Source organism: Coregonus lavaretus (genome assembly GCF_964263955.1).
Source record: "Coregonus lavaretus genome assembly, chromosome: 39".
In the NCBI taxonomy this organism is placed as follows: domain Eukaryota; kingdom Metazoa; phylum Chordata; class Actinopteri; order Salmoniformes; family Salmonidae; genus Coregonus; species Coregonus lavaretus.
This window is the reverse complement of record NC_140026.1, coordinates 11,074,464-11,093,533: the sequence shown is the minus strand read 5'-3', so window position 1 is coordinate 11,093,533 and position 19,070 is coordinate 11,074,464. Positions and strand designations below refer to the sequence as shown.

At 44.6% G+C, this 19,070-nt stretch overlaps 1 protein-coding gene across 2 annotated transcripts; it reads right to left on the bottom strand.

Annotated features, from left to right (window-relative positions):
* Window positions 1-882: 882 nt before the first annotated feature.
* LOC311113190 (INO80 complex subunit B-like) lies at window positions 883-8,970 on the bottom strand. Of its 2 annotated transcripts, none has more exons than XM_084156386.1 (5): window positions 8,409-8,970; window positions 4,729-4,978; window positions 4,265-4,407; window positions 2,289-2,467; window positions 883-2,040 (listed from the first exon to the last, which is right to left on the bottom strand). In XM_084156386.1, the coding sequence occupies exons 1-5, from the start codon at window positions 8,449-8,451 to the stop codon at window positions 1,573-1,575; spliced, it is 1,083 nt and encodes a 360-aa protein (XP_084012512.1). In that variant the 5' UTR covers window positions 8,452-8,970; the 3' UTR covers window positions 883-1,572. The 2 variants fall into 2 exon arrangements, with proteins under 2 accessions (XP_084012512.1, XP_084012511.1); XM_084156385.1 differs by having other exon boundaries at window positions 4,253-4,407; window positions 8,409-8,958.
* Window positions 8,971-19,070: the final 10,100 nt, after the last annotated feature.

Sequence of the window (19,070 nt, the reverse complement as noted above, 5' to 3'; positions counted from 1 at the left end):
ACTCAATAACACCTCGGGAAACAGGCTGGATTTGAGTTTTTATAAAGGGCAGATGTGACTGCAGGGAAAGCATTTTGCTGCTGTTCTGACCATAGAAATAGAATGTCATTCTAGTTCAGTGGTTCGTACTGACATTGCTTTTCGCTTAAAAGTGCTACACATAGGATTTTTATTTTTTGTTTGCATTGTAATTTCAGAAAATGTCCATAATATATCTGCAGTAATAGTGAAATGACAGTGTTTCACAGTACTATTTACCCGCCAGTGTTGTGATTGGCTGTGATATTTGCCTATTGATTTTGTCCGGCCGGAGCAGCATCTGTTGTCAAAGTGGGAAAGCGGTTCTGACTTTGGCTGTGTTATCTAGTGGAAATCGCTCTGTCATTTCCTGGTTGCAAGAATTCTACACTGTTCCATCAATTTCAGTTAAAGTGAGAAAACAAGCACTGGATAGTGTAGGGAATCATTGTACAATCTAAATCGCTGTGAAATATCTTGCAATTCACTTAGCACTAGGCTGCATTCAAAACAAATCTCCCCCGCATTCCATTTCCCCGTAACATGGCAGAGACTAGTACTCAAACAGCTGTAAAAACAATATTTTCTCTTATTGAAAACATATTTCACAGCGATTTAGATGGTACAATGATTCCCTACACTATTCAACGCTTGTTTTCCCTCACATAATCATTCCACTATTACTGCAGATATATTATGGACATTTTCTGAAATTGCAATGCAAAACTCCTATGTGTAGCACCTTTAAGTGTGCCTGACCAAATAATGTGACTGTTCTTGCCTGCTATCCTCTCCATGTTGGCATGGCAACAGCCTTAAGTGGAGTTCTATTCCTATATGTTGTTGATTTGGGAGGAGGAGAGAAATGTTTGATCTTTTATTTAAGATGTACAGTATTTTGTATAGAAGTCAAATAATTTGTGATACAAATGCACCTTTGTGGCTGTTAATTAAAATAAAATAAACTTGTTTTGGTTTCCTGGGGTAATTTTCTCAATTGATCAAACAAACAAGAGTGTAACATGTTAAATGGACATGCCGCTGTTACACAGTGCTTTAAGGCTTCCAAAATGAATACAAAACCATTAACGATATATTTACACAAATGAAAGTCCTTCATGATCAACAGGCAAAAGAGCACTCTAATTTTAGGAAAAAGCTGATTTACTTCAGCAGATTCATTTCACAAAACAAGGGTGCCTTGTTAAATTCTTATACAAGCTACATCAAGTGGATTTCGACAAACAGAGGATCTAGAAATGAAATGCACACTGCCGGATGTGGCTGTAGCCTTCATCATTATGATGTGTGTTATCAGGGCTAAATTGTCTGTCTGACTGATGCATTGATTTGAACAACACTCATCTCTTTTGTAAGAACACATAATTATGTCATTAGTTCGCCACCAGAAATGCAGAGGAATGACCCATTTCTGGACATGTCACAAAAAAACAACGCCTTTTTATAATTCTGCTAAATAAAAAAGATCCACCTTGTCCTTTAGCCCTAGAGTCTGTACGGCCAGCAAGCCTAAACCTTCCAAAGCGGTGAAGTTCAAGTGGCGCTCTCCACAACAAGGACCAGATTCTTCCTGTAGCACTCCAGACTACAGAGAGGGATCCCCGTCTTGGAGCACGAGTACCTCTTCAGATTACTGCACCCGTTTACCCCGCACCCTACCGGTGCCGGTGGAGGGGGGCACAGGGGAGCAGGGGTGGGGGCTAGCAGCCCCTTGGGAAAGGAAATCCCCATTCCCTGGGCCGAGTCGCAGTAGCGGACCATGGGACACTGGGCCTGCTTGGACTTGCGTTCCCTCATGCTCTTGATCTTGGCCTTGGAGGTCTTGGTGAGCCTCTCGATGGTCTGGTTCTTGTTCTCCTCTGCCTTCTTGGCAGCCTGCAGGCGCCTCTTGCGGGCGCGCTCCTCCCTCTTCTGCATCATCTCGGCGGTCATCTCCTTCTCCTTGTAGCCCATGGGCAGCTCCAGGAGAGGCTGGTTCTGCTGCTTGTGCAGGAGGGCTTTCTGTAAGGCATAAGCACACACACAAACACATAGTCAAGTACAGCAGGATGTAGACCTAAAGCTTTACATAAATCTATAGGGTTAGGGCATTTCTGTAATCTTCCAAGTTTTTAACCAATAGCAATTTCTCAGATCATATCGTAACCTTAAATCACATTTTCGAGAAAAACTCAGAACTCTACTTTACATAATGTCAGACTAGCCTAGGCCTGGAGCCCTGCTCGGTCTGTCTGTCCGGACCCTGTTACCTGTCTGGCTGTGAGCAGGGACTCATCGATCTCCTTCTTCAGCTCTCCGTTGTCGTCCAGCTCGCCTTTCTCCAGGGCGTCCAGCCACTTCTCCTCCTCGTCCACCGGCCCCCCCAGTCCCCCTAGGGAGTCAGAGTCCATGTCTGGCAGAGGAGACGGGTCCAGGTTACTGTCCTCATCTAGAGACAAGGAACAGAAAGAAAAGTGCATGGTCAAGATATTAGAAAGACATGGCTACGATCCATGAAATCCACAAATTTCACATTAACCATTTGCATCGTGTACTTATTATTACAGAAGTGCATAAGGTTTAATTCCAATATTTTATACAGTGCCTTCAGAAACTATTCACACCCATTGACTTATTCCACATTTTGTTGTGTTAGACTGAATTTAAAATGGATTACATTTTAGATTTTGTGTCACTGGCCTACACACAATACCCCATAACGTCAAAGTGGGGTTATGTTTTTCGAAATTGTTACAAATTAATAAAAAATGAAAAGCTGAAATGTATTCAGTCAATAAGTATTCAACCCCTTTGTTAAAGCAAGCCTAAATAAGTTCAGGAGTAAAAATGTGCTTAACAAGTATCATAATAAGTTGCATGGACTCACTGTGTGCAATAATAGTGTTTAACATGATTTTTGAATGACTACCTCATCTCTGTACCCCACACATACAATTATCTGTAAGGTCCCTCAGTCGAGCAGTGAATTTCAAACAGATTCAACCACAAAGAACAGGGAGATTTTCCAATGCCTCGCAAAGAAGAAGGGCACCTATTGGTAGATGGGTAAAAATAAATAAAAGCAGATATTGAATATCCCTTTGAGCATGGTGAAGTTATTAATTACACATTGGATGGTGTATCAACACACCCAGTCAATACAAAGATACAGGTGTCCTTCCTAACTCAGTTGCCGGAGAGGAAGGAAACCGCTCAGTGATTTCACCATGAGGCCAATGGTGACTTTAAAACAGTTACAGAGTTGAATGGCTCTGATAGGAGAAAACTGAGGCTGGATCAACAACATTGTAGTTACTCCACAATACTAACCTAATTGACAGAGTGAAAAGAAGGAAGCCTGTACAGAATAAAAAATATTCCAAAACATGCATCCTGTTTGCAACAAAGTAATACTGCAAAAAATGTGGCAAAGCAATGAACTTTTTGTCCTGAATGCAAAGTATTATGCTTGGGGCAAATCCAATACAACAAATTACAGAGTACCACTCTCCATATTTTCGAGCATAGTGGTGTCTGCATCATGTTATAGATATGCTTGTAATCTCTAAGGACTGGGGAGATTTTCAGGATTAAAAAATAAATGGAATGGAGCTAAGCACAGGCAAAATCTGGGAGATGAATTCACCTTTCAGCAGGACAATAACCTAAAACACAAGGCCAAATCTACACTGGAGTTGCTTACCAAGAAGACAGTGAATGTTCCTGAGTGGTCGAGTTACAGTTTTGACTTAAATCTGCTTGAAAATCTATTGGCAAGACTTGAAAATGGTTGTCTAGCAATGATCAACAACCAATTTGACAGAGCTTGAAGAATTTAGAAAATAATAAAGGGCAAATATTGTGCAATCCAGGTGTGCAAAACTCTTAAGAGACTTGCCCAGAAAGACTCACAGCTGTAATCGCTGACAAAGGTGTTTCTAACATGATTTGACTCAGGGGTGTGAATACTTATGTAAATTAGATATTTCTGTATTTCAATAAATTTGCTAACATTTCTAAAAACATGTTTTCACTTTGTCATTATTGGGTAGATGGGTGAGAAATAAATATATTTAATCAATTTTGATTTCAGGCTGTATCACAACAAAATGTGGAATAAGTCAAGGGGTATGAATACTTTCTAAAGGCACTGTATATAGTAAATCAATCACATTAAGCAGGAAATGACTTTTATATTGAATATGATTGGACATGATGAGATTAAGAGACAGACCTTGGCACTCACCAAGCCAGGCCCGGTACTGCTCGAGTGGGACGCCCTCAGAAGGCTCCTCATTGTCATCATCATCCGAGTCGTCATCATCGTCCACGATCATCAGAGGAGACGGGGAGCGGGCTACACCAGGGATCACACTGAATGTTGGCACACTGGTTCATTAAAAAAAGGAGAGATAACGAGAACCTATGAGGTTCGAATATCAGGTCACGTGAACGCTGGACCTATATTTTGTATCAGATGTCTCAATCAATGTTGAAGTCAATAGGAACTGTTTAGGGCCAGGGTGAGTTTCTCCAAAATATAAAGATCATCTTTAGCACTAAGATCATCTTAAAACCATTGGTAGGCAATGGGCGAACCATGATCTTAATGCTAAAGATGATCTTTATGTTTTTGGAGAAACTTACCCCTGTTGAGCTCAGTGGTCTCATCCTGTGTCACTCTTAAAGTAGAAGCCAGCGAGGTCTCACCTTTTGGTTCCCAGTGTTTGGCCTCCCAGTTTGATCTTGAGTCGGAGCTGCGTGGGGGGCTTGAGGCGGAGTTGCGTGGGGGGCTTGAGTCGGAGTTGCGTGGGGGGCTTGACCAGGATGCCAGAGGATGACTCCAGGGCCTCGGAGTAGGAGCTGTGCCCGTCGTCACGGTGATGCTTCTTCTTGTGCTTTTTGTGCTTCTTGTGTTTCCTCCTATGGAGGCTGTGTAACCCCAGGTGGTCTCCATCACCTGTAGTCACAGATAACCAATAGAGATGTAGACAAAATAGAGACAAAGAGAAATCAGACCTATTTAGAAGTGTATAGTGTTGTTCACAGGAGGTTGGTGGCACCTTAATTGGGGAGGACGGGCTGGAGGTAATGGCTGGAGCGTGTTTGATTCCATTCCATTCATTCCGTTCCAGGCATTATTATGAGCCGTCCTCCCCTCAGCAGCCTCCACTGGTGTTGTTATGGGCTCAGTTTGTAGAGCATGGCGCTTGCAACACCAAGGATCGTGGGTTTGATTTCTGCTGGGGCCACCCATCAGAACAATGTATGTATGGCTGTCCCCGAAAAAAAAAAGAAAATTGGTCGACCAAGAGTGCTCTGTTCTTTAAACGTGCATTTTTTCATATATAGACACACCCTATGTGTTTGAATAAAATCAACTATATGTACTGAGCTTGTCTGATGCATTAAGCGCAGTGTTTGATTAAATAATTAAGACACACAAATGACTCAAGGGGGAGCCTCATGGCCACACGGTGTTAAAACATGTTTACAGCGAGTGCCTGTGTGACTGGCGCACGTTGTCTCTCTCTCCTCCCTGCTGCAGCGAACAGGCACCACAGCACAGCAAGTGTTTATAGCACTGTCCATGCTGTATCTGCAACATAATTACAGTCATTCAGTTTCTTACTTGTTTCTCTGACTGAAAAGTTATATTACCGAAATACCTCATTTGTTTAGGAAAAACATTCCCTATTCCCTCAACCCCTGCTCTCTTTACGTGAAACATGTAACCATCGCATGCACTTGACCAATAGGGCCTGACCTATAGCCCATCATAATCACATCAATAAATTGGTTATAACAAACTCCGAACACTGTAACACGTGACAGCAAAATGGATGGGGAGGATGTGAAAAAGAAACTTGAAACAGGGGAATGTTTACTGGCTGCTCAGGAGGGAAAGGGGAAGTCAGATGTGTGGAAGACATTTGACTTAGTTGTGGAAACTACTGGAGATCAAGAAAAAGGAGGGTATATAGGAGCAAGCGCTGCATAAGTATTGTGTGCCAAACAGGTGCTTTCAGATTACAATATTATTATTTTTCTGACCATTTGGAACAGTATAAACAACACTAAATAAAGTATAAATGTACCATAGAGAGTGTTCTAATGGAGAAAGAAAAAATGACGCATTTATTACAGCAAAGACTAAAAACAGTTGCATGCATTCGTGAATTGCGGTTAATTTATTGTTTAGGCTGATTATCCAAAGCTCCCTTTGTTATTTTATTTTAAACTAAAATGCTTGATTGCATTTCACAGCATGAATGACTTGTATGTTGTGTGATGACATGAACGAATGAATGACTCATTGACTAATACAGTAGCTTATATATTGAAATATAAACCTAAGTAAGTTACGGTATTAAGACTAAACAGGACGCGCTCTTAGGCCTACAGCTCGATGGTGGTTATACAAGGCTGCTATACTAAGCCTACTAATAATAATGACATTACTTATTATAATGATGACCATAATAATAATTGTAATTTAAGAAGAAGAAGAAGGAGATGAAGAAAATTGAGGGCATAGGAGCGAGAGCAGCGTGAATATTATGTGTGACAAACAGGTGCTGTTAGATTACAATATAATTTTTCTGCTTGTTTGGAACAGTGTAAACAACACTAAATCAATTATAAGTACTACCAAAGAGTCTGTTCTAACGTTAAAAAAAAAAAAAAAGACTTTATTACAGCATAGCAAATATTAAAAACAGCCGAATTCGTGAAATTGCTTTATCCAACATTTTGCGGTTGCACGAGGCTTGGTGCTCAAGGAATCAGTAGGCTATTAAACAAACACTCAAACTGGCTAAAGATGCAGGATCTGTCTTATTTCTGTTGATATATATGGATGATTTATAAAGACAGGCACGTTTAACAGTTAGGCTATTGATTACAGACCTAATTAAGGTTTCCTCTCTCCTCAATTATCTTAGACAATTAAGGCAAGGGCTGTTTCCTTGTCTCCTCACTCTGCTGCTGCCTCCACAGCATTGTTCTCAACACAAATATGTACATAGGTCATATAGGGAAAGGTGCCAATTCAACAGTGCACTGAAGATGAAGTTTCAGAACCGCTGACAGCAACCGCGATCCATCGCGGGACAAAAGCGCATTTGTTATAAAATAATATTACATTTATTAGTGTTGCACCATTATTCTTACATAGTATGACCATTTACAATTTCAGTATTACATGTCTAAAAGGCTCTGCATGGTCAGTCCGACATCTGCAGTGGCCGTACAGCCCTCCGCAGAAGTCAGAGCATTCATACTTCTTGCGCTTTGCGGAGCAGAACTGTTGTGAAGTAAGTTGTCAAGGAAGTGAGTTTGTGTTTATACAGGACCTTCCACCCCACCTACTGTCAACCAATCATGTCAATGTGGAGCCTTCTGCATTGTTACAAAATTAGAGGCGCATGGCGAAGCAGTATGGAGCTTGATTTGGCCTCTGCATGCCTCCAGAGGCTCCGCAATTGCGTCACACCCTCCATAGAAAGCCTCTGACCACATTGCGGATCAAGCATATTTCGGATCAAGCGTAAATTGGCTTTAAAAGGCACTGCATGGTCAATCTGACGTCTGCATTGGCCGTGCAGCATTTACTGTGATACGGCCTCTACAGAAGTCAGAGCATTCATACTTCTTGCGCTTTGCGGAGCAGACCTGTTGTGAAGTAAGTTGTCAAGGAAGTGAGTTTGTGTTTATACAGGACCTCCAGACCTCACCTACCATCAACCAATCATGTTAATGCCTAGCTATATGGAGCCCTCTGCATTGCTACAAAATTTGAGAGGCGCATGGCGACGCGGTATGGAGCTCAATTTGGCCTCTGCGTGCCCCCGGAGGCTCCGCAATTGCGTCACACCATCAATACAGCACCTCCGACCACATTTTCGGATCAAGCTTAAACTGTCTCTTAGTGATGGACTGTGTCATCCCCATGGCCTCTGCAATGGATTAGTCCACTGAGACAGGCACTAATCAGACAGGTGTCTTGTGCACCATGGATTTGTTTCTCTCTTGACTGCTTGACTAAAGAAATCTCAGTCGACCAACAGCCTATAGACCAAACAATTGACCAGTCGACTAAGCGGGGTCAGCCCTACTGCATGACTGTTAGTGGCTTTGGATAAAAGCGTCTGCTAAATGGCATATATTATTATAATAATGCCATGTATGACTCAATAATGGCTAATGGCTTCTTATGTCTAGTGAATATGATGGTGTGAAATCTTCAATTCACAAACAACCAACCAGGCATTTGTATCCAATTGATTACAGGTTAGACCAGTAACAGAGAGAGGGGGTGGGGACTAGAAGAAAAACAACCATACTTGCGTCATGGGAGCATAACATTAACAGTAAAAATAAAAACTCACCTAAAAGAAACCTTGGGTGGATCATGTCTTTCCTTTTCCCCATTTAAACGACTGTATGTCAGACAAAACAAGCAAAGGTGTTCTGCAAGTTTTACATCCCAGCACGGTCGTTGGCCTTGATCTAGCTATATGCGGAAGAGTCGTGTTATCAAACGCATTAGCTGAAGCGATAGTTCCTCGACGCACGAGCAACCTTCTCGAGAGTTTTCACACGATTTGATAGCCTGGTAAATTGCAAATATTAAACTTTGCTAACGAACGCCTTTGCAAGCACATTTGCTGTGACAAAATACAACTGACTAGCTAGCTAGCTGGAATGATTAGCTAGCTACTGTAACTAACATCCTTTAGATAAATTAGTTGCTCACAAATCAATGATTCACGGTGCGGATGCAGCTGCTTTCCTTCGGTTAAGTTGCTAGTTATTTGTACAAACGGGACAGTAATGATTGAGTCATTATTTGAAAATACACAAGACAGAGAAATCAAAACAAATAGCTAGCTAGCTACGTGCAAGCAGCAAGGGAATCTTTTCCTCGCGGCTTTCAATACGATTATTTACGTGTATTCGGGTACGCTGCTACCACCAACCGGTGCGGCGGTGGAAGTACTGTCTAGCCTTGACTGTTACATTGATCAGATTCATTAATAAATTATCGGATATCATTTGTTTCGATTTTATTATCAGGGATTCTTTTATTTTTTTTTATCTTCATGCAGTTAGTTGATTTACATAGAATTACTTGTACAGTAATCTCAAAATGATATTATTATTATTCTGACCCCTGGGTAATGAAGTCCACACGCTCCAGTGGACAATTGCCAGTGAAAACGACCTTATCCAGTAGCCACAGTACGTGTAAGCGTAAAATACGCAAGGTCAGTCCAAAAAACAAACGTGGTTGTAACGTTAATCGGTTGATGGTCTGCTCAAATGTATTCCTATGATACGATTTTTGTGCACGGTTTCAGTCTTAATCCGTGCATTATTGTTCTTTATTTTATTTATTTGTTATTGTTTTTGGGGGGGTTAGATCAGCTTTCATATTGCAGATAGATTGTGGCTTCCATCAATGTAATGGTCTGCATCATTTTCTATCGCCCATATTTTTTTGTAAATATATATAAAAAATATATATATTTTTTTATATATATTTTCCTTTATTATTTTCCTCTAACCCTACCATCCCTCCCCTAATTGGAGTAAACTAATGTACAACAACTCTTAGGCTTCTACTTCCAGCTTATTCATACTATATACATTTTACGGACACAGTATATTTTACATAGTTATCTTTTGTTTGTTTTTAGTCCCATCCTTCAGCTCCACTCAACCCCTCCCACCTATCTCTGAACACCATCCAGTTTTGATTTATATTTGCCATATCTTTTTCAGCTGTGCTGTGATGTTTCACAAAAGTTCTGAACCTTTCTATTTTCATAGATTCTACATGTAAATTAAAGATAAACATTTTGGCTAAGAGTTGTCTTATATTATTGATCGATTGACTATTACTTTTTAAATCACCAAGCAGTGCTATTTGCAGAGTTAGCTCCAAATAAATGTTGCAATTCTTCAGCCATTCTTGAACCTGCGACCAAAAACAAGCTACATATGGACAGTACCAAAACAAATGATCTAATGATTCTGTCTCTTCGCAGAAAATTCCTCAGAGCTGGGGTGGTTGTATTGGTTGCAATAATTTTGTATAATATAAGTTTTTAATCCAGCGTTGTTTTGTGTATCAGTTCATAAAACATGTGCCGTGGAATCGGTACATTGAAAATCTCTTCCCAACTATTTTGCAATCTATATGGCACAGCTGTCAATTTTTTGGTCCTTAAATTAAACTGGTATACTTATCACAATTTTCTTTAGCCAATTTTGCTCTTTAATGCAGGGCCAACAGACAAGTTCCTTACTTTCTCCCACTTCTACTTGCCTCCTCCATTTTTGCTGTAATGCTGTAATTAGTTGGTTGTAATTTGAGTAGAGCAGACATTTCCATATATGTTTGTTAGCTGCATGTGAGACATAACACCACCATATTGCTTTTTTATCTATTAGTATATTTGAGTTTAACCATAATATTTGTTGTAATATTTGTTCTGTCTTTTCTGGTGTATTAAACTGAAATTGCAACCAACTTCCTATGGCTTGTTTTAAGAATAGTGATATTTTGGAGATTATTTCATTTTCAAATAACCGAAAGTGAGAGGTTGTAATCTGAATAAAGGGAAAAAGGCCATTCTTGAACATGGGGTGAGACATTCTTACAAATCTGCTGGAGAACCAGTTCGGATTTAAGTATAACTTTTTAATGACTGAAGCCATTAGCGAGAGGTTTAATGCTTTAATATTTAATTATTTCTGCCCTCCAAATTCATATTCATTATATAAATAGGCCCATTTAATTTTGTCTGGCATAAGGTTCTTATTTGTTTGTATATAGAGCTCGCCAGTTTGTAGTCCTAAAACCCGGAAATAAGTTACCTCTGGTTTGCTCAGCAATTCCTCTGTCGAAAATGAATGGAGCCTGTATTAGGCTATAAGCAAACAAGAAAATGCTCATCCAGAAGTGGCGCACCTAGTGGCCGGGGACTTTAATACAGGCAAACTTAAATCCGTTTAACCTAATTTCTACCAGCAACCAGAGGGAAAAAAACTCTAGACCACCTTTACTTCACACAGAGAGACTTATACAAAGCTCTCCCTCGCCCTCCATTTGGCAACTCTGACCATAATTCTATCTTCCTGATTCCTGCTTACAAGCAAAACCTAAAGCAGAAAGTACCAGTGACTCGCTCATTACGGAAGTGGTCAGATGACGCGGATGCTACGCTACAGGACTGTTTTGCTAGCATAGACTGGAATATGTTCAGGGATTCATCCAAATGTATACCACCTCAGTCATCGTCTTCATCAATAAGTGCATCGACGAGGTCGTCCCCACAGTGACCGTATGTACATTTCCCAACCAGAAGCCATGGATTACAGGCAAAATCCGCACCGAGCTAAAGGCTAGAGCTGCCGCTTTCAAGAAGTGGGACACTTATAAGAAATCCTGTTACGCCCTCAGATGAACCATCAAACAGGCAAAGCGTCAATACAGGACTAAAATTGAATCCTACTACACAGGCTCTGACACTCGTCGGATGTGGCAGGGCTTGCAAACTATTACAGACTACAAAGGGAAACCAAGCCGCGAGCTGCCCAGTGACGCGAGCCTACCAGACTAGCTAAATGCCTTTTATGCTCGCTTTGAGGCAAACAACACTGAAGCATGCATGAGAGCACCAGCTGTTCCAGACGACTGTGTGATCACGCTGTCCGTAGCCGATGTGAGCAAGACCTTTAAACAGGTCAACATTCACAAAGCCGCGGGGCCAGACGGATTACCAGGACGTGTACTCAAAGCATGCGCGGACCAACTGGCAAGTGTCTTCACTGACATTTTCAACCTCTCCCTGACCGAGTCTGTAATACCTACATGTTTCAAGCAGACCACCATAGTCCCTGTGCCCAAAGAAGCGAAGGTAACCTGCCTAAATGACTACCGCCCGTAGCACTGACATCAGTAGCCATGAAGTGCTTTGAATGGCTGGTCATGGCTCACATCAACACCATCATCCCGGAAACCCTAGACCCACTCCAATTCGCATACCGCCCCAACAGATCCACAGATGACGCAATCTCAATCGCACTCCACTCCACATTATAAAAAAATTGAAAGAATATGGCACCACAACAAACCTGCCAAGAGAGGGCCACCCACCAAAACTCACGGACCAGGCAAGGAGGGCATTAATCAGAGAGGCAACAAAGAGACCAAAGATAACCCTGAAGGAGCTGCAAAGATCCACAGCGGAGATTGGAGTATCTGTCCATAGGCCAACTTTAAGCCGTACACTCCACAGAGCTGGGCTTTACGGAGTGGCCAGAAAAAAGCCATTGCTTAAAGAAAAAAATAAGCAAACAAATCAAATCAAATCAAATTTTATTGGTCACATGCGCCGAATGCAGACATTACAGTGAAATGCTTACTTACAGCCCTTAACCAACAGTGCATTTATTTTAAACAAAAAAAAGTAAAAATAAAACAACAACAAAAAAAGTGTTGAGAAAAAAAAGAGCAGAAGTAAAATAAAGTGACAGTAGGGAGGCTATATATACAGGGGGGTACTGTTGCAGAGTCAATGTGCGGGGGCACCGGCTAGTTGAGGTAGTTGAGGTAATATGTACATGTGGGTAGAGTTAAAGTGACTATGCATAAATAATTAACAGAGTAGCAGCAGCGTAAAAAGGATGGGTGCAAATAGTTTGCAGTGCAAATAGTCCGGGTAGCCATGATTAGCTGTTCAGGAGTCTTATGGCTTGGGGGTAGAAGCTGTTGAGAAGTCTTTTGGACCTAGACTTGGCACTCCGGTACCGCTTGCCGTGCGGTAGCAGAGAGAACAGTCTATGACTAGGGTGGCTGGAGTCTTTGACAATTTTGAGGGCCTTCCTCTGACACCGCCTGGTATAGAGTCCTGGATGGCAGGAAGCTTTGCCCCAGTGATGTACTGGGCCGTACGCACTACCCTCTGTAGTGCCTTGCGGTCAGAGGCCAAGCAGTTACCATACCAGGCGGTGATGCAACCAGTCAGGATGCTCTCGATGGTGCAGCTGTATAATTTTTTGAGGATCTGAGGACCCATGCCAAATCTTTTCAGTCTCCTGAGGGGGAATAGGCTTTGTCGTGCCCTCTTCACGACTGTCTTGGTGTGTTTGGACCATGATAGTTCGTTGGTGATGTGGACACCAAGGAACTTGAAGCTCTCAACCTGTTCCACTACAGCCCCGTCGATGAGAATGGGGGCGTGCTCAGTCCTCTTTTTTTTCCTGTAGTCCACAATCATCTCCTTTGTCTTGGTCACGTTGAGGGAGAGGTTGTTGTCCTGGCACCACACGGCCAGATCTCTGACCTCTTCCCTATAGGCTGTCTCATCGTTGTCGGTGATCAGGCCTACCACTGTTGTGTCGTCGGCAAACTTAATGATGGTGTTGGAGTCGTGCCTGGCCATGCAGTCATGGGTGAACAGAGAGTACAGGAGGGGACTGAGCACGCACCCCTGAGGGGCCCCCGTGTTGAGGATCAGTGTGGCAGATGTGTTGTTACCTACCCTTACCACCTGGGGGCGGCCCGTCAGGAAGTCCAGGATCCAGTTGCAGAGGGAGGTGTTTAGTCCCAGGATCCTTAGCTTAGTGATGAGCTTAGAGGGCACTATGGTGTTGAATGCTGAGCTGTAGTCAATGAATAGCATTCTCACGTAGGTGTTCCTCTTGTCCAGGTGGGAAAGGGCAGTGTGGAGTGCAATAGAGATTGCATCATCTGTGGATCTGTTGGGGCGGTATGCAAATTGGAGTGGGTCTAGGGTTTCTGGGATAATGCTGTTGATGTGAGCCATGACCAGCCTTTCAAAGCACTTCATGGCTACAGACGTCAGTGCTACGGGTCGGTAGTCATTTAGGCAGGTTTTCTTAGAGTCCTTGGGCACGGGGACTATGGTGGTCTGCTTAAAACATGTTGGTATTACAGACTCAGTCAGGGACATGTTGAAAATGTCAGTGAAGACACTTGCCAGTTGGTCAGCACATGCTCGGAGTACACGTCCTGGTAATCCGTCTGGCCCTGCGGCCTTGTGAATGTTGACCTGCTTAAAAGTCTTACTCACATCGGCTACGGAGAGCGTGATCACATAGTCATCCGGAACAGCTGGTGCTCTCATGCATTTGGTGCTCTCATGCATTTGGTGTTTGCCAAAAGCCATGTGGGAGACTCCCCAAACATATGGAAGAAGGTACTCTGGTCAGATGAGACTAAAATTGAGCTTTTTGGCCATCAAGGAAAACGCTATGTCTGGCGCAAACCCAACACTTCTCATCACCCCGAGAACACTATCCCCACAGTGAAGCATGGTGGTGGCAGCATCATGCTGTGGGGATGTTTTTCATCGGCAGGGACTGGGAAACTGGTCAGAATTTAAGGAATGACGGATGGCGCTATATACAGGGAAATTCTTGAGGGAAACCTGTTTCAGTCTTCCAGAGATTTGAGACTGGGACGGAGGTTCACCTTCCAGCAGGACAATGACCCTAAGCATACTGCTAAAGCAACACTTGAGTGGTTCAAGGGGAAACATTTAAATGTCTTGGAATGGCCTAGTCAAAGCCCAGACCTCAATCCAATTGAGAATCTGTAGTATGACTTAAAGATTGCTGTACACCAGCGGAACCCATCCAACTTGAAGGAGCTGGAGCAGTTTTGCCTTGAAGAATGGGCAAAAATCCCAGTGGCTAGATGTGCCAAGCTTATAGAGACATGCCCCAAGAGACTAGCAGCTGTAATTGCTGCAAAAGGTGGCTCTACAAAGTGTTGACTTTGGGGGGGTGAATAGTTATGCACGCTCAAGTTCTGTTTTTTTGTCTTATTTCTTGTTTGTTTCACAAGAAAATATATTTTGCATCTTCAAAATTGTAGGCATGTTGTGTAAATCAAATGATACCAACCCTCAATTGTGTCTGGAAGTAGCTAGCAAGCTAGCCAACGTTAGCCAGTTAGCTTGGGTGCTTGACTGCCATTGTGAGGTCAGAACGCTTGGATCAACCGTGCTCCTCGGCCAGAGCATCCAGTGTGCGCTCTGAACGCTCTGAGAGCTAACCGCTCAGAATTTAAGAACGGACAATCTGACAGCGCTCTGAATTTACGAACACACCAAATATTAGCTAAAGTAACATCATAGTCAGCATAGCTAATAGAACGATAGTTACCAGAGTGTAACTCCAGTTCTATGAGTTGAGCGGAGCCCCATAGGGGAGCTCTGCTCCTATTGGTTTACCCACTGCCCTAAGGCAGCAACAGCCTGAGACAAAATTATGCACACACCTGCAGCCAATAGGAGTACAGGTGTCCCTATAAGAGGGGACGCTTCCCCTCAATCAGCCTCCCGAGATATTTATCTTCAGCAAGACTAGAGAGGGTCGGCAGGGCCTTAAGTTCTATGGGGCTCTGCTCCACTCATAGAACTGGAGTTACACTCCGGTAACTATCGTTCTATATCGTGGAGCTCCGCCCCATAGGGGAGCTCTGCTCCTATTGGTTTAAGGCGGAGCGCAACACTCTAAAATGTACTCCCTGCCGAGCCCAAAACTTCCCATCGAAATGAAAAGGTCGGGCCTAGCAATGGCTGCGACCAAGTCCCGCAGTACTGTAACCCACTGTATCACAATACACTGTGTCACAATATACTGCGTCATCGGTCCAAATCCGCCCCACCTAGTCCAATGGCAACACCAATGTCTAGTGGGCAGATCACCAGAATACGGGCCATACTAATCTGTACTAGCAGATAGATGGTACCTCAATATCCTGTTACAACAATACCGACCACTAATGGAATGACACAAAGTGTCACTCTACATTGTGTACACGGTAGCCCGCCCCACTCAATCAATGGAACCCCAAAGATTAGTGGGCAGATCCCAGAACATGATTACATGATTCATACTAATCTGAACAAGCAGATAGATGACGTCACATTCCGTCAAAATTGTCATGACCGGTCTAATAGTACCGTAACCAAGGTTACTACTATTATCCCTCATCATTCCGCCTCAACCCAGTTATTCACTGGTGGGCAGATCAATACATGCCTTCTACTGTACTGAACATGTCAGTCAGGAATCATGCTATAATATGTCCTTATATCAGAAGCGGACCTGAAAGAGACCTGTCTCTTCGGTCCTGCATTCCTCTCTCTTAGCTCAAGTCCTTCCCTCAGCCACGCTGAGTACAGACTGAGCCAAAGAGTTAGAAGACATATCCAAGAGATAGAAACTGATAAATGGAGACGGTGACGACCACGACGCCACTGCACAGATATCCTCTACCCCTGTTCCTCTGAAAAGGGCAGTAGAAGCCGCTACTCCACGAGTGGAGTGGGCTCTTATACCCTGAGGCAATTGTCGCCCCGCTGCCTCATAAACTGTCTCAAAGCCTTCGCAAAGCCAATGAGACAGACGCTGTTTCGAAAGTGGTCTACCTAGTGCAGCCGCACCGTGACACACAAACAGCTGAGGCGATGACCTAATCGCTGCTGTGCACTCAACGTAACACGCCAAAGCGCGCACTGGGCACAGGCGATGGAGCCTTTCCTCTCTCCTCTCCCCATGGGGAGGGGGAGAAAAGCCCACAGCTCCATGGTCTGTGATCTATATGAGCTCTTAATAACCTTCGGCATAAATGCCGGGTTAGGACGTAACACCGCTCTGCTCAAATCGCCATTAATGGCAAGGCAGTCGGGTCTCGTCGAAAGAGCACACAAATCACTGACGAGCAACAGTGCCGTCTTCATAGACAGCATCTTGAGGGGTATTTGATTCAATGGCTCGAACGGCGACTCACAGAGAGCTTCGAGTACCAAAGCCAAATCCCACTGAGGAAGCGTGGCTCTAGGCATTGGCCTAAGCCGCCGCATTCCTAATAAGAAACGTTTCACTAGAGGGTGGCTGAAGACAGTGTCTCTGCCAAACCCCTCGTGACAACCTGAAATCGGCGCTGCAAACATCTTAATGGTGGCGGGCGATCGCTGCTTATCAAACATAAACTGCAGGAAGGAGAGAACACTCTCAACCTGACAGTTCATAGGGTCTACATTCTCTGTGACACACCATTGTGAAAAAACGTTCCATTTACTGGCATACACCCTGGAAGTGGAACCGGCACGTGAACCCTGTATGGTCCTGATTACTGAATCAGATAACCCACGGTGCTCTAGCCTGTCCCTCTCAGGAGCCAAGCCTTCAGTGGTTGGCCGATTATGGGCAATCGCCCTGTCGAGCCTCCCGCCTGAGACAACGCGTCCCGTCGATGTGGAATTGGCCAAGGTGGCGCAATCAACATCTGACTCATCTCCGCGAACCATGTAGCCCCTGGGCGATCGGGGGCCACCAATATTATTGACAGCCCGCCTGATCTCACCCTGGCTAACAGTGGGAGAATGCAGGACAGCGGTGGGAATGCATACAGAAGAACTCTCAGCCACGGTTGGTGCGCAAACGCGTCCCTTCCCAGTGGCGGTTCGTCCTGTTCCCTCAGAGAGAACCATAGGGGACAATGCGCGTTCACGCGTGACGCGAATAAGTCCACCTCGGCTCTCCCGAACTGTTCCCAAATTTGGAGAACAATGTGCGGGTGCAGACGCCACTCGTCGTCACGAGGACCCCCTCGAGACATGAGGTCTGCCCCCACGTTCAAATAGCCCGGAATGTGTGCTGCTCTCAACGAGCGAAGGTGGTCGTGAGCCCACAGCCACAATTCCTCCACCGACCGGTGGAGTGCAGGAGACCTGACTCCTCCCTGGCGATTTATGTAGGCTACTGTGGTCCGGTTGTCTGAACAGACCAACACATCGCAACCCCGAAGGGTAGACGCGAAGTGGGTCAGAACCAGTCGAACCGTTTCCAACTCCAAGAGGTTGATGTGGCGACTCGAAAGAGGCCACACCCCTCCTATCGCTTGGGTCTGACATGTCCCTCCCCATCCAGTCAGAGAGGCATCTGTAAACACTGGAATGTAGGAGGACACTTTGCCTATCGGGACTCCGTGCGTGAGAACGCGCGGGTCTCTCCAATAGTTCAGATCTGCCCTGAGCGAGAGAGGAACCACCACCAACCGATGACGTTGACGCATTGGGTCTAGTCTTAGTTGGGCGAACCATCGCTGCATCCTGCGCATGCGCAGGAGTCCCAGCGGGACCACGAAATGGGCTGACGACATGAGACCCAAGAGTGACATGACTGACAGCGCCGTTACCGTGTGATTCGGACGAAACCTTCTCAGGGCTAGCAACAGTGCTACCCTTCGAGGGTCCGAAATTCGAGCCCTCATCATTACAGTGTCTAGCTGTATCCCCAGGTAGACAATCTGATGACTGGGCCAGGGCGCGCTCTTTTTCCAATTCACAGCGAACACCAGACGCGTGAGATTAATCACTGTCTGTGTCGTGTGAGTGAACACCAGTTCTGCTGACGGGGAGCTACGCTACGCTCTCATTGAGAATGCGTAAATCCAATATCGGCCTCATTTCCCCCGTCTTTTTGGGCACCAGTAAATAGGGCGAATATAGCCCTTTGTTCCTTTGCTCCCGGGGAACTACTGTGACTGCCTCCTTCGCCAAAAGTTCCGTAATCTCTGAAACCAGAGCGGCCACTTTTTGGGGCGTTTTCATCACCGTCTCCACCACCCCCCTGAATGGGGGAGTGGTCCGATGGAATTGGATGGCATAACCCTTCTGCAGCGTCTGGTCTAGCCAGCGTGAGAGGGTACAGCTTCGCCGCCACTCCCAGCAATGCAGAGAAAGCGGAAGAGCGCGAAGCTGTGGTACATTCAGTAGGAAGGACCTGTATTCCTCAATGGCCCTCGCCGCCGCTGTTCCCCAGCACTGAGGTGGTGGAACAGCCCAAGGCGGGCCTCCCATGAAAGGGAGAGGAAACATAGGCGCGTTCTGAGAGAAGCGGGGGCGCCAATGCATTGGTTACACCCGTAACCGTAGTATTCCGGCCCTCCGTGAACGCAGCACGGGTCTGAACTGCACTGACCGAGGCGGTAGCCTGGGGCAGAG

What these genes read in the sequence shown, in the direction of transcription:
- LOC311113190 (XM_084156385.1), bottom strand. Translation starts at nt 8,451, where the DNA reads ATGGGGAAAAGGAAAGACATGATCCACCCAAGGTTTCTTTTAG. An exon ending in CTGGCTTGGTGAGTGCCAAG is followed by an intron (nt 2,468 to 4,252) that starts GTCTGTCTCTTA and finishes CCTTGTCTCTAG; the next exon opens with ATGAGGACAGTAACCTGGAC. An exon ending in CCCTGCTCACAGCCAGACAG is followed by an intron (nt 2,041 to 2,288) that starts GTAACAGGGTCC and finishes TATGCCTTACAG; the next exon opens with AAAGCCCTCCTGCACAAGCA.